Source organism: Pavona decussata, unplaced genomic scaffold, assembly GCF_977016875.1.
Source record: "Pavona decussata unplaced genomic scaffold, jaPavDecu1.1 SCAFFOLD_64, whole genome shotgun sequence".
In the NCBI taxonomy this organism is placed as follows: Eukaryota; Metazoa; Cnidaria; class Anthozoa; order Scleractinia; family Agariciidae; genus Pavona; species Pavona decussata.
In genome coordinates this window covers 6,680,484-6,694,874 of record NW_028145484.1, presented here as the reverse complement: position 1 = coordinate 6,694,874, position 14,391 = coordinate 6,680,484, and the positions used below count along the sequence as shown (strand labels likewise).

General features: G+C 40.0%; 1 protein-coding gene across 1 annotated transcript; it reads right to left on the bottom strand.

Moving 5' to 3' along the window:
- Nucleotides 1–17: 17 nt before the first annotated feature.
- LOC146478807 (uncharacterized) lies at nt 18–12,633 on the bottom strand. The gene is made up of 13 exons (XM_085112438.1): nt 12,575–12,633; nt 10,678–11,225; nt 9,309–9,588; nt 8,789–8,969; nt 8,480–8,563; nt 7,505–7,726; nt 7,023–7,151; nt 5,742–6,024; nt 4,167–4,464; nt 3,549–3,765; nt 2,184–2,467; nt 1,854–2,034; nt 18–1,384 (listed from the first exon to the last, which is right to left on the bottom strand). The coding sequence occupies exons 2-13, from the start codon at nt 11,123–11,125 to the stop codon at nt 995–997; spliced, it is 2,997 nt and encodes a 998-aa protein (XP_084968564.1). The 5' UTR covers nt 11,126–11,225; nt 12,575–12,633; the 3' UTR covers nt 18–994.
- Nucleotides 12,634–14,391: the final 1,758 nt, after the last annotated feature.

Here is a 14,391-nt window from a genome sequence, read left to right as displayed (position 1 = left end):
AAAATATATTTTACGCGTTACAAGATAACAATTTTATTTGAGTCTCACCGGCAAGACTATTTACCAATAAACATCATTGATAACTTAAATTAAAAATATGATACTACTACTAATAACCAAATATAACAACAAAGCTTGCTGGAAGTTTGATTGACAATTATTCATCTAGGATTTACAAAGTTAATGCTAATTCAGGAGTTCATTTCTCTTCAAAAGCTTATTTTAACCTGAAGGTTAAGAAAGAAAAGTGTTAAAGTAAAGGCCGAGAGGCATTGACTGGCGTGCCTTCTAATGCACAGGTATTTTTATATTTTTTATTAAAACAAATAATAATAATAGTAATAATAAAAGGATAAATTTATATCGCGCTTTTTCCATTTAATCAAGAGCGCTTTACAATATCCAAAAATAATTATTTGCATTGTAAGCTTACAGTTTAAAAATGATTAATTTGCAATAATCATTTAATTTAATACAACCTAAAATAGTTATTTGCATTGCTAAGCCAAAAGTTCAAGATAATATCGATTTAGAATTAAATTACAATATACTCAGATTTTATCGCTATTTTTGGCTTTGTTTCGTTGCACGAAAGCCATTTTATCTATTTCGATTTCTAACGGAAAAGGGGGTTAGTTTCTAAAGAAACTGTGGTGCTGCGTGGGGAGTGGAAACAAATTTTTGGTTGATTGGCTCTGACGTAGGGCTAACGATTGAGAAGTCAGCGCCCGAATCTCTTTACGGTGGCCTAATCAGCTTATCGACTCTGTTGATAGAACCAAACATTTGTTTCTTTTTCTCATCCTATAGACCCTTCTCACCCGGCGACCATGTTGAGTCTCGGGGAAATAAAATGCTTTGTTTTTGCACGGTTAGCCTGGGCCTGACGCGGATTCAGTGCAACGCTTGAGGTGCAAAAACAAAGCATTTTATTCTCCTGAGACTCAACATGGCCGCCGAGTGATAAAGGTGTATTGGTTTACAACAAAACAAATCAATGTCTGGGAAGGGGAGGGTGCTCCTTGTATGCAGCCACAGGAGTGTAAACAGTATCTTGATACCCAAAGGCTGCCGGTCCGACAGTTATCAATCCCTCCGGGGTAGTCCACAGTGGTGAGCAGGGCATAGAAATGACAGCGACTCGCAAACCGTAACGCACTTCCTCTGTCGTGACTGGTTCCCCTGTGTCTTCATCCACTAAAGATATGAGGTCAGGCACGGTTGCTAAAATATTTTTGGAGCCATCTGGATTAGAGGTGAAAGCCACGTAGTTCTCATTCTGGAATTCAATGCTGAGTCCAACACCACTGAATCGCGCAGAACCCTCGATGGTCAAACGTCCCCAGTTGAAAGCACCTTTAGTTTCACGGCGCACATCAGCAATCTGAAAACAAAGATTTTATCAGCTCATTCACAAAGGGGGAATTGCCGCAAAAATAGTTACTCTGTCAAATCAAAACAAATGCAAACGACCCAATGAACCAATGAGAATTCTAAACAAATGTATAAAACTGGTGTAAATTCTGTGAAGTGCAGCGATACGCGTGAGAGGAAGTTACGCTGGAGTGGCTTTTATGTTACTTCCAATAGGTCGAGAAAGGATTATCACGTTCGAAACTCAGTTGAAAATAACTCTATTCAGTCCTCACGATTTCACATCCAGCCAACTAACCCCCTCCCTCCTCCCCTGTGACTATAAAAGCAGTAAAGCTCAAGGCAGACCGTGTCAGTTGATATTATGGGTAAGAATCAGCAAGACAAGCCCGCAACTGAACTTGATAAATAAAACCTAGGTTTCTTGGGTTAATCTCGCATGATATATATGGTACTGCTACGAACAAAATTTGCCAAACCTTTCCTGTAGCTAGATGTCTGCCGTTCTCGTGTTGAAGGATGCTGTCTACAGGAGACGTTTTGTTGTGTCTTGCACGAAGTACATTGTTGCCAAGGCGCCAGGTTCGACTCAGAGAATACAACACACATTTGTCTTTGACATCTTTCCAGTCAAGAATAAAGGATAAGCCAGCCAGGCATCTAGGAAGTATAACAGAAACAAAACCTAATGAGCTCTACAGTCTACTCTGGAGCTATTTGAAGCCCTGTGTTTACCTTTGTCTGGGGCTTTAACGTGCCGTTGTCTTTTGACATTTTGGTAAAGGCTTAAAATGCAAATTTAGACGTACCCCATGTCTACTGTTTTCCGCCTGAGGAAGTCTTCCACTTGCTTTGCAGTATCAGCATACGTGATACCAGCCACATGCCCTTTCTCGTCTCCCACGGCCGCAGGGTATGGCGGGCAACCATAAACAAACGGCAAAAACATCTGCAGCTCAGGAAAGGCTCGGCCCATGCAGTCTGCGTCTACAATCGGCATTTTAAGCTCTGCACCAACCGTTAGAGGTTCAATGGAGTTAGCGCCGCCTATTTCAGCACAAACTAAAGCGACACACTTCTGAGAGGATTTAGGCTGTAAGAAAAGAAGCAGTAAAAATTCTTAAAACAGTACAGCCATTTTCAATTAAGGGTTGAAAGAAATTCAGATTTTGTTTGGTTTGTTTAATGGCTCTCTGGGATTCATTGGTTTTAAAAATCTCGCGTCCTTTCTCAACCAATGACACATCCAACCATAACCAAGAAACCGTAATACAGCGTCGGTGGAAATGGATATTTGGTATCAGTCAACTGAGCTGACAAGCATTCATTCTGAGGAAGGGTAAACGCTCAAAAAGTCGGCTCTCGAATCTCTTCAGTTACGGTGGCCCAACTGCCTTATCAGGTCAGTTGATAATACCAAATATTTAAATCAATCGTGACTTGCTCGCAAGCTACATCCATGTATTTGCGCTGTATTGTGATTGGTTCATCATGGTGTTTACATCTGTTGTGTTTAGCTACATTAACTACTTTGGATTTGGTCTTACTACACTCAGTGGAAAAGCGTTATCAGCGTCCTCACAAAATGGAGTTCTCAATCAATGAGACCGTTCGTCCCTCCTTCTGTATGCCCAATTGGAGACTCTGTATTACAATAAATGTTCGTCCGTCGCCTTCCAATATGACTATCACAGTAAACAAGGTATTGTGCCGTCCCAGACAACTGAGTAAGCTCAAATAAATGTAAATATATGAAACATATATTTTGAACTGCGGATGAAAGATCAAATAGAAGAAAGATCCTCGCAGTTAGTACGCAACTTATGCAGTTGCGAAAAGAAAGCCTGAAAAAAAAATTCAGGCTTGAACGGGATTCGAACCCATGACCTCTGCGATGCCGGTGCAGTGCTCATGAGTAAGCTCATCCGTGCAAAAAATGGCTGGTGACATCAGACAGGGTATTGTGTTATAGCTTGTAACGGTTGGATAACTGTCACTTCCTTTAAATTTCCTGGCTACTGGTCTCTGCATCGATGATTCATTTTTGGCCTTAAGAGAAGGCTTCCTTTTTGATAGGAGGATCCTTGGCATGAGCTGATATAATTTTAAGCTCTCTACAGAAAGTAGTTCGTCTATCTTTGACTGAATTAACTGAGATTGTTAAATACCAGTACCTGAGCTTTAATCAAGTCCTGGATACTCTCGGCCTCCCTTATCCCATCCCCCGTATCTCTCTCCATGACTTGGTTGCGCTTGAATGTAATTGCTGCAGCAGCCTCAAGAGCTGAAATGCACTCCTGACCGCTGAACAGTCGTTCAATAATAATCACTGGCGCGCCCATGTAACATGAGACGGCCACGGCTCCAGTAAGCTCAGGAGTTGAACCTAACCTGCAACAAAAACTCGAACATGATTCGATGTCACTACATTGGAGAATGTTCATGAGCCAACATAATATATGCTGGTGCAACAATATCGATATCTTAGAAACTCTTTGGTTGTTCGACGTTGATAAGTATGAACGCTTCTGCTAGGCTGCACATAATACAATTGTGGCGTTGCTGATCGCCTCTGTGGGCTAGAATCTCAGCAGGCTGATAAAGACACATTTAGATACCTTGGAATCTGAACTCTCGAAAGCGACCACCCGTAAGCGCCAACGTTGGCTTGACATTTTGAGTGGTCACTAACGGGAAGTTCACATGTATGACCGTATCAGATTGACTTCGAGTGCACAGTAGCTTAACTATGGCCACCATCGACCCCACTGCTAGAATCATGACTGGCTCACCTTTTAGGGTGCATAACGCGGATTTCCTTGCCCCTCTTGATAAGCTCCAGGGCTTTTAATCTCCCAAGGTAGGGGCTGCCCCCTCCCCCGCAACCCATAATGCCTGCTCCGATTGCGATGCAGTTGACATCAAATTCGTTCAGAATCCAGTCCCCGGAAGTTGGATCAATAAAAGGATCTCTAAACACGATGGTTTCTTCTTCTGCTATATTCGACGCTTGCTCTACCGAGGCAGGGGCTACTCCACTTGAAGAGGAACGTTTGGTTGGCTCATTTCTTCTCGATTCCCTTTCTGTATCTTAAGATAATTACAGAACACTCATGTTGCTAACAGTAAATAAATAAAAGGAGAGGTTTACATTAAAATTAACTTGATTCGTCAAAAGTCTAGCAGGTGTCGCTCAGCCGGTTAGATTTCACCTTCTGATTGAAGTGATGTCACCACAGCTTGGAAGGGAAGAGTTACTAAATTCTTTCAACGTGAAGTGATATTTTTACGTTTGAAACTAAAAACAGTGAAACACCGATATGACGAACAAACCCGCTTAAGTGGCAACATTTTCACTGTCACTGTGTGTAGAAACGAACACAAGTTCAACTGGCTTTTCCTACCTCAGACGTGTGAACGGCTTCTGTCGGTAGACGGTTAAGTTTGAACGCTGCTAAACTTTTTGTGTTTTCTTAATCTGTTCCTACTTCACTTTCTCTTGGGGGAATATGCTTTTTAAAGTACTCGTCCACTTGTAAGATACAGACGTGTGATATAAAAAATAGCCGTCAGTTCACCTCTGGAAAGTGTACTTTATGCCAGAAAAACTAGAGCAAGAACGTAGTAAGTGTTTGTGAAAACGGGTGTAATGTTAAAGGAAACGGTAAACGACTTAACAGACGTTCGAAAGATACTGGGAGGCATACTGCCCCAGAAGAAAACAGCTACGAAACGTAAATGGGGCTTAAGGAGCAGTTTAGAGGAAAAGTGGGGGCACAAAAATGCAGTCATTAACTTCCTGTAATTGTATAACAATTATTTTTACCAAAAAAAAAAAAACGTTCTTGCATTTATTTAACAATAACCAGTAATTAATGAGACATCTACAGCTTCAGGCAGAAAATAGCCAATCTACATCAGCCCACATGGCAGCTGGCGCTAGAAAGGGGAAGGGCTATCGCATCCACGGGAAGTGAGTGGTGACAAGGAAAACAAGCATCCATGTCTCCTTCCCCCGCAGTCCTCTCGCTTTGTGCGTGTTCCCCTTCTTTCCGCAGCGGAGGAGTGGACCATGGACCAGCTTTTAAAAACAACACTGGAAAAGGACTACCAGCCTTATAATCCAGTAGAAGAGACTGCGCTGTACTGAATTAGACTGATTGAGCTAAGGTTTTTTCTCTTTGCTTGAACAAAGATTGTTTTTGACATATCTCCATTTATGTAAGATGAGTTGTTGGTTTAGAGTACCATCACCTTCTTAAACTGGTATCAAATATGTTGTTAAAGCCTGGCTTGCATGCATGGCACTGGCTTTAGCAAAAACAAGAACAAGTCATTCAACAAACATGTTGAATCCTTTTGTTTACCTTGCGCTGGCAATTCCTCCAGGGTTTGAGCTTTGGGTTCTGCTAAATCTCCAACAACTCTGAGATAATAGCGAGTAGCATTTCCAGGGAGGTATGCTAGAGGTACTTCCATCATGTCAACAACTTCCAAAGTTTGTTCATCAGCTCCTTTCTCAACAGCTCTTCTACGCGCCTCATTCTCAGCATACTCGCGAGCCTTTTCACGGGTTGTGTTGTCCATTGGAATCACCTGATCAAAGGTTCCACTGACTTTACTTAAAGCAGCACCAACAGCATTTGCAACCTACACAGAAATTTATAAATGTTATTATTGAGTTGTTTAATAGTAGGCAGGATGAACATGAACTAATTTTTAGCCTCACACTAAAACACACATAAGTTCATTCAAAGCTTTGCAAGATTAAAATTACAATAAAAACGCCTTCAAAAGGATTTAAGAGGAGGACCATATGTAAAAAAACTTCCCTAAAGAATGAGAAAGGAATAAACCTAGTAAAATAACTTACCAGTAAGGCTAAAAACCTGAGGCTAATCATAATTACAAACTGCAGCAAAAGTCTTCAGACTGCAACTGCAAACTCTGTAGAAGCCAGCAACCTGACAGTCGGTTTCAAAAAGCTCTTAACTGTTCTTGTATATATCTGACTCTTGGTTGGATTCTACATGATCCTCTAATCTTCCTCAGTGCATTGCAAAGCTATTAGTAATTATTCACAGAAATATTCTCTCGATTGAAAACAGGATTGTTTGAGGTGAAAACCAATTTGCAACATTCAATCAGGGTAGAGTCTAAGTAGATCAGACCAGGATAAGATAGCACAGCAATTCTCATCTCTCCTCTCCTCTGGCCTAGGGTGACTCTGAAAGCTCTCCTCTGGACTTTCTCTAGTTAATACCAATATCCTTAACTACATAAGGGCCGGTAGTTACATAAATTAATGCCTGTTTAAATGGTTTCAACATGCTGGGTAAATGCTGGATAAATGTTGAAGTGAGTGTCAGTTAAACAGCTTCAATGCCATTCAATATTTTCACTGAAGAGCAAAAGAAATGTTGAATCGATGCTGAATAAAAGTTTAAACCAATTTAAATTTGATTCAACACGCTTTCAACAATGTTGACCAACCTGTTCAAACACCCCAGAATTTGGTTCAATAAATTGTTGAACTCATGTTGAAGCAAACATTGAAACCATTTAAACAGGCCTTTACATTTGTTGATCTTCCTGGGAAGAGGTGCCTTTGCAGCTCATCAGTCTAGTGCATCTAACAAAAAACCTACTTGATAATGATTGGGACAAAAAACAGCTGAAGCTCCTTTCAGTGTCTTTGACTCAGGCTTGCTAGGTTTCAAATCCACTAGAATACTTCCTCCTCCAACAAGGATAACTGGATGGTCTTCACCACTGAGCTATTATAATAAGGGAAGAAACATTCCCTGAGCTTTTCTTTGGAAGAATTTGATTCTGTTGAGACATGTGCTGAACTCAGAAACTCATGTCACAATTTCCTCAGGGGGATGGGGAGGTAGTTCCTTGTATAATCTATATAGGTAATTGTGCCACCAAAAGGGTACGGCTTTTCATACATTTCATCCTGATAAACTGAAAATGGGTATAGAATTAAACACTTTTTATTGGAAGGCTGAAAAACGGGTATGGGTAAATGAAATATTTTGGTCTGAAATTGGGGTCAGGATTTGGAGAACCAGGTCAGGCAAAAATTTGAAGGAGTACCTTTCCTCTTTCCCTGGGTAGAAAATACCTTGACTCGATCTACTACAGTTTCAATCTTTCTTTTCATCTCCTCCAGTGCTCCAATTCGAACCTCATCTGGGATACACTTCACTCTTTCCTTGTCTCCAACATTGTCACACAAACCAGAAGCAACAGCAATATCCGTAGCAGTCATGGTGCTTCCACCAAACAACAAGGCTTCCGTAGTCAATTTGTAACCAACACTAGCGGGCCCAACAGATACCCCAATCTGCAACACAGTGACATGCTTTGTAAACATAGTACAACTGTAACTACAACAAAAATGTGGAAAGAAAACATTGTGATTTTATATTATATTTAAGCCTGGTCAATAAATCATAGACTGATGTATTTTTTCGGATTTGTTCGCCAGGCTTAAAATATAACATCACATTTCTTTCATTAATTGCCACACTTTTTTTTTTTTACAAATCAAGATTCAAATCCTAGCAGTGTGCAGGATGTTTGTTACATGAACCTAGTTTAATAGCCTAAGTTCCCTCAAGTCGCCTGTAGCTCAGTGGTAGAGCATCCAAGCTAGTAATAATTTTATCTATTGGAAGGTCATAGGTTGAGTCCTGTTGGGAGAACTCAGATTTCCTTTTACTGAGTATGCCTGTGCACTGCATGACTGAAAAAAAAAACATCTATCAACAAAAAAGTTGTTAATTTGTAATGATTGTGATGTCATTTGAAACATGAAATGAAGCAAAACATGTGATCACAACTGATGCTAACATGCAACTGGTACTAACAATGATGTGATTGTGATTGTCGTATCCTCTTAATACATAAATTAAAGGAATATGCTAGTCATAAAACTAGCCCAGAGAAAGACACACAACTAGTTGACCATGTGCTTTCTTTATAACTCTAATCCCATAATACTCTCTGCCTAGGTTACTACTTTCATGTAATATACAACAGTGATAGTTATGATATGGTCAAACATCAGATTGATCTGAATATCCAGATTACTAACATGTGAGTTTTGTACTATTGATCCACCTCCAAGGCCAATGCTGAGTACATCAGGCATGCGGAAGTTGGTATTCACACCACCAATCTGCAGTCATTAGGGTAGAAATATGTACAAGGAACAGGTTATAAAATTTAATATAATCTAATACACAGAAATGAATAAATTACATCAAAAGAATCCCCCCAAAAAGGTGCACTAAGGATTCAAATGGAAAAGGTCCCAAAACACACTGATAAAGATTTTCTAAATATAAACTTTAATTTAATCCTTTACTCAGACTTATTTATTAGGCTTGGGTCATCATTTTACCTTTACTCTGGTGGATGCTTGTCTTGGAAATCCATCTTTCAGCACGCCAACATCAGTGGTTGTTCCTCCGATATCAATGACAATTGCATCCTGGACTCCAGACAGGAACGCTGCTCCTCGCATTGAGTTTGTTGGGCCTGATGCAAATGTGCAAACTGGTAGATGTCTTGTCTCTTCAGCACTTTAAAACAACAAAATATGACTGCGCTCTTGTTTTCAGCGCGCTAAAGTTGCTTAATTAACAGTTCGAGTCGTTAATTTCATAGCGGGCATGTATGCTACCGCTTCAACTTTAAATTGTCACTTGTACGTTAGTGGCGTGTAACGCATTTTACGGCCATTCACCCATCAAATTTGTGTGACCATTTTTAGCATTCTTCTAATCCCTTTGATTACTGTTAGTCTGTAATCTTAAATTTGAAGTTCTGTTGTGGGACACGTGTGTCACAGCCACGGTAAAATTCAGGACAAAAGTACTGCAATAACAATAACAATAAAAATGTTTGAATCTTGACTGTACCTTATTATAGTGCCATCATTCTGTGTGAGATAAAATGGGCACCTCAAACCCATTGTCTCTAAAGCCTCACAGAATGCCTCCACTGTCTGCTGACAAAGAGGCTTCAGACTTTCATTGAGAACAGAAGCATTTTCACGCTCCAGGAGGCCTATCAAGCCCACCTCATGGGAAAGTGTTATACTCACATCTGGGTACACAGATTTGATCACTTCACCAACTTGTATCTCTTGCCGGCCAGAGGCAGGAGAGAACACCCCAACAATCACAATATTTTTTATTCCTAAGTTATTTAGGAAAAAATAGAAAACAAATAATTAGAATGTTATTCCAGAATTTAACTATCCATACTTTTAACCCTTACACTGCATGAATAATTAGTTTACTGTCAGAAGAATATCACCCTCCCCTCTGGAAATTCCAGTTTAGCTTGAGTTCATAATTTCCTTTACAAATTCTTGTTTTTCAGACACCCATGCACCAACCATTGAGTTCTCAAAGACCTTCCATGAGCTGACAGTAGAGACTATATGGATATATGTGTTACATGTAAATCCTGAAACTCTTGGTGGGAGCTGAAGATAGAGGGTGAGAATGGAAGAAAGAAGCAAGAAACTAAGATTGCATTTCAGAGTTAATGGAAATTGGGAGACGTTTGCAGTGAATAGTAAAATGATGGCTAGTGTCATGCTGTTGTTCAGTAGTATCCCTGTACTGTGCTCTGTAATCCTTGTTTTTAGGCAAAGCTAAATTTTAGAATATCACTTTGATTACACACACAGCTGCTTTATTGATTAAATTTAAAAAAAAAAAAAACAATGACTGTCCTAAAAACGTAAGTGGACCTTCTATCATTTTCACTGTGACCTTTCATAATTTAAGGAAACTGAACAGATATGAAGAGGAGAGTTGGTGACTATGGAGATTATGGATGTGCTATGGGGCAGTGTGTTATCCCATTTCAAAAATGTTGCTAAAGCTGTTAATGCCTTTTTCATACATGATGAATGTTTGTTTCCAGACTTTTCACTGCTTTGAAATCAACTGAATTTGCAAAGGAAGATCTATTGACAAAAATTTTATCCAAGACACCAGAGAAAAGCTTGAAAACATAGGCGTGACAGTTTCAAGTGCAAATCCATTTCGATCCTGGCCATTTACAGCCAAAAGCATCTATGAATAGTATCTGTACTTCAAAATAGCTGTCCATAATTATTTTGGCTATAGTTATCCAAAATGTTAATCAAAATAGATAACATTTATATATGTATGTATAAGCAATCATTACAGGTGGTAGTGACTGGGTGCATTTAAGATTTATAAGGGTACAAAGTTCATATCCTCCAGTCCCCTTTCCCAAAGAAAAACCAACCTGCTTTCCACACTTCTTCAGCAATCATCTTCACCTCTTCTTCATCAACATCAGTGATACATGAGCAGTCATACTGGTATCCGCCATTAAGGAAAAAGTGCATTCCACCAATAACATTCTTCAGGTCAGCAGGAAAATCACACAAGGGTGGTACAGTTACTGTTGATGGTCCACATAACCTCAGTACAGCCACTTTGGCAAGGCCTTTTCTTTGTACAACTGCATTCACAAAATGGGTAGTGCCAATGTTTACCCTTGCCACATACTGAACTGGATTTGGCTGATATTCATGGGGAAGCTGCTGTAATGCTGATCCAATAGCTTCTGTAACACCTGAAGTGACATCTTCTGTCGTTGGAACTTTTGCCGAACACAGCACTTCCTTCTTTCTGAGTATTACAGCATCAGTGTTTGTTCCTCCAACATCCACTCCAATGCAAAGCGACATTATGCACTCAAATGTGGACTAAAATTACCCAACTTTTGTATATTTGATACTGTGATGCAGAACAAGTAGCTATAACCAACATCAAGAACTAGCCAAAACTCTGCAAAAATTAATTATAGGAAAAAAAAAACATTAATTATTTTAATAAGCCCATAATTGTAAAAATCTTGCCTTAAAAAACACGTCTGCTAATCGAATTGAATGAATCTTCTTCTCATTATGAAAGTGAGGCTAGGTGCAAAGTTTTTAAATTTTATATGCAAACAAAACTAATTTTCATTTGAAAAGCTTTTGCACTTAACCTTGCTTTCATAATGAGATCCACAGCAACTCGGAAAAGGCCTATTGGTTGATTTTCGTCTGGTCCCATTCACAGAGATTCCAACCCTCCCGATTTGATTGGGAGTCTCCCGATTTGATGTGTTACCTCCCGCTCTCCCGATTTTTATCAGATTCTTCTGATTTATCATGAAATTCTGAAAACAAGGCAAAAAATTGCTTTTACCATCTGAGCATAAAACGTTACATATTACACTTTCCTAACAAAAGAAAAGCCCAAACATATCTGTGATAAGAATAAAGATCTTATAGCATACCACACGCCCAATTCAGGAAATGCCACTTGAGAGAAACCAAATTTGAAAAATTTCCTGGGGGGCATACCCCCATACCCCCCTAGAGGCTTGCACCTCAGGCGTTCATGTGAGCACCTTCGGTGCTAGAAAATACTCCCTGTATTCCTTCAAAAGGGGTTAGAATGGGTCATTACATTTTTTTATCCTCACACCCCATATGGAAGGCAAGATTCGGACAGGTCTTTTTTCAGATTCCAACACCTCTCGATGTAGCCATTTCTTATCTCCGACACCCCTACGGATGACTGAAAGGGTGATTCTGACACCCTACACATGACTGAAAAAGTGATTCCAAAACCCCTATTACTGAAAAAATGATTCAGACATTGTGATTCCAACACCCTCATGTTTGCTGAAATACCTGTTTCCAACACCTCCCTTACACTCCAAATTCTAGATTCAGACAGGCTAGTTTGGACATATGGCCTCCAAAGGGGGGAGGGGGGATTGCGGATAAATAATGGAATGACCCAATCTCGGCGTTCACACTCATTCGGCTTGTCCATATGTACCATTTACGTCATAGTTTTCGAAAACCTCAGTACGTTTTTGCTGTCCACGTCTGAAGGACGACACTCGCTTCAAATAAATCTTCACTTTGGAAGGCTTTTTTTTTAATCACTCTATCCGGAGAGTTTGCAGTGGTATCCGTGTGCTGCGTGTGGACAGATCGAAGGACATGTCGCAGATGTCGAGCATGACATGGCAAATATTATCGACCAAATCCCGCGGTAACAAACGACTTCAACGATACGCTAATATAGGTCTGCAAACCGAATAAATGCAATGGATTCGGTTTAATTCCAGAACATACCTTTTTTTATCCCAGCTAAAACTTCATTCGCGTCCCCTCTCCGATCGCATCGAGCAGGGGATTGGGAAAGAAATTAGACGACACGAGAGAGGAAAGAGAATTGCCTGATTTCATACCGTGGGGGTCTGGGTATGAGTCTGTGTATTATGGGTTATGGGACTCAACACCCACATAGCCGGAAAGAGCACACCGCACTTTACAACATTTCCAAGTTTGGTGTTAATCAAGCTAATATTAGGAAAGATACAGCCATTCAAAAACTCCAAATTTTACTAAGAAATGTATGGAACGCCGGACGTGTGTCCGGCGTTCCATACATTTCTTAGTAAATTTTTAAGTTTTTGAATGGCTGTATCTCGCCTAATATTAGCTTGATTGACACCAAACTTGAGGATGTTGTAAAGTTCGATGTGCTCTTTCCGGCTATGTGGGTGTTGAGTCCCATAACCCATAATACACAGACTCGTACCCAGACCCCCAAGGTATGAAAACAGGCAATGGGTAAGAGCTCCTGGATGTAACCACAGGAACCCAAGCTCACCGAAATGGGTGCTCTGTCATAACGGCATAAGTAAAGTAAAAAGTAAAAACCTTTAAATTGCAGGTAGCAAACAATTATGCTAATATCTTCGAAGATATAAAAGATAAAAGTAAGACTAAACGATTATGTACAAAATAAGAAAACGATCGCGCTTTGCGCTCTCTGAGCTCGACTTGTAAGCAAGTCTACAAGCCTGGTGAATGTTTCCACGAGTCTCATGTGGCTCAATGGTAGAGCATCCCAACCAGTAATCGGAAGGTCATAGCACCGAGTCCTGTTGGGAGAGCTCCGCGGATTTACGTTTCCATGTCTGTATTGACTGAAAAATACATCTAACATTTACACCCCATCAAATTTCTTTCAAATTACTTCTGAGTTGACAGACCATCTGACGACGTTGCAAGGGTTGGAGTCTCTCTGTTTTTCAGATGTTGTTTTAGTTAGTGAATAGCCGATGAAATTTTTTTAGTTTTTTTTATTTGTATTGGGGAACAGTCGATAAACTGGCTGCCATACAAGTGCGTGATATATCGTGTCAAGATGAAATGACTGACCCTATGAACTGTGTGAAGTGCATATGGAAAACTTAAACAGCGAACAGGGAATAACCAAAATATCCCGGGAATAGAGACAAGTAGTTGCGAATAGTGGAAAATAACGAGGAATAGTCGTGAATTAGGCCAGGTCTTGCATGGCGAGGACCGACTGAATAAGAAAACAGAAATAACCAGACGTGACTAGCGACGAATGACGACGAAACGTCACAAAATTAAAGAGCTAGCAAGAAAAGTGAGATCACTGAGATCATTGATTCGCCAGTTACCCATGTGTGATCTAAGTGTTGTGTCGATCAGCAGCCAGGACTCGTAGTTGTTATGTTTTAAGTAACCTTGACGAACCTGTGATTCCTCTTTGATCTATTGCAAGACCACGATATAGATTTTTTTCAGACGCAGGTCATTTCTGGTCGAAGCAGCCCGACATGAATGAATGAATGAATGAATGAATGAACGAACGAACGGAAGGGAAGAAAGAAAGGAATTATGAACACTGAGAATGTTAAAGAAAGTTAAAGTGCCTTACTACTTTGTCAATGTTAAAGTTAATGCATCAGTCAATTGCAGCAGTTCCCTGTGCATTGTCCGTCCGTTGTCCGTCGGTCATAAGTCTACCCCGGGGCATTTGACAAAGTTTCACCCCATAGCACTCTCACTTCCTTTTTTAGTTCATCGGCAAAGACGATAATGAGAAATGAGACTTATTTGAGACTTAAGTT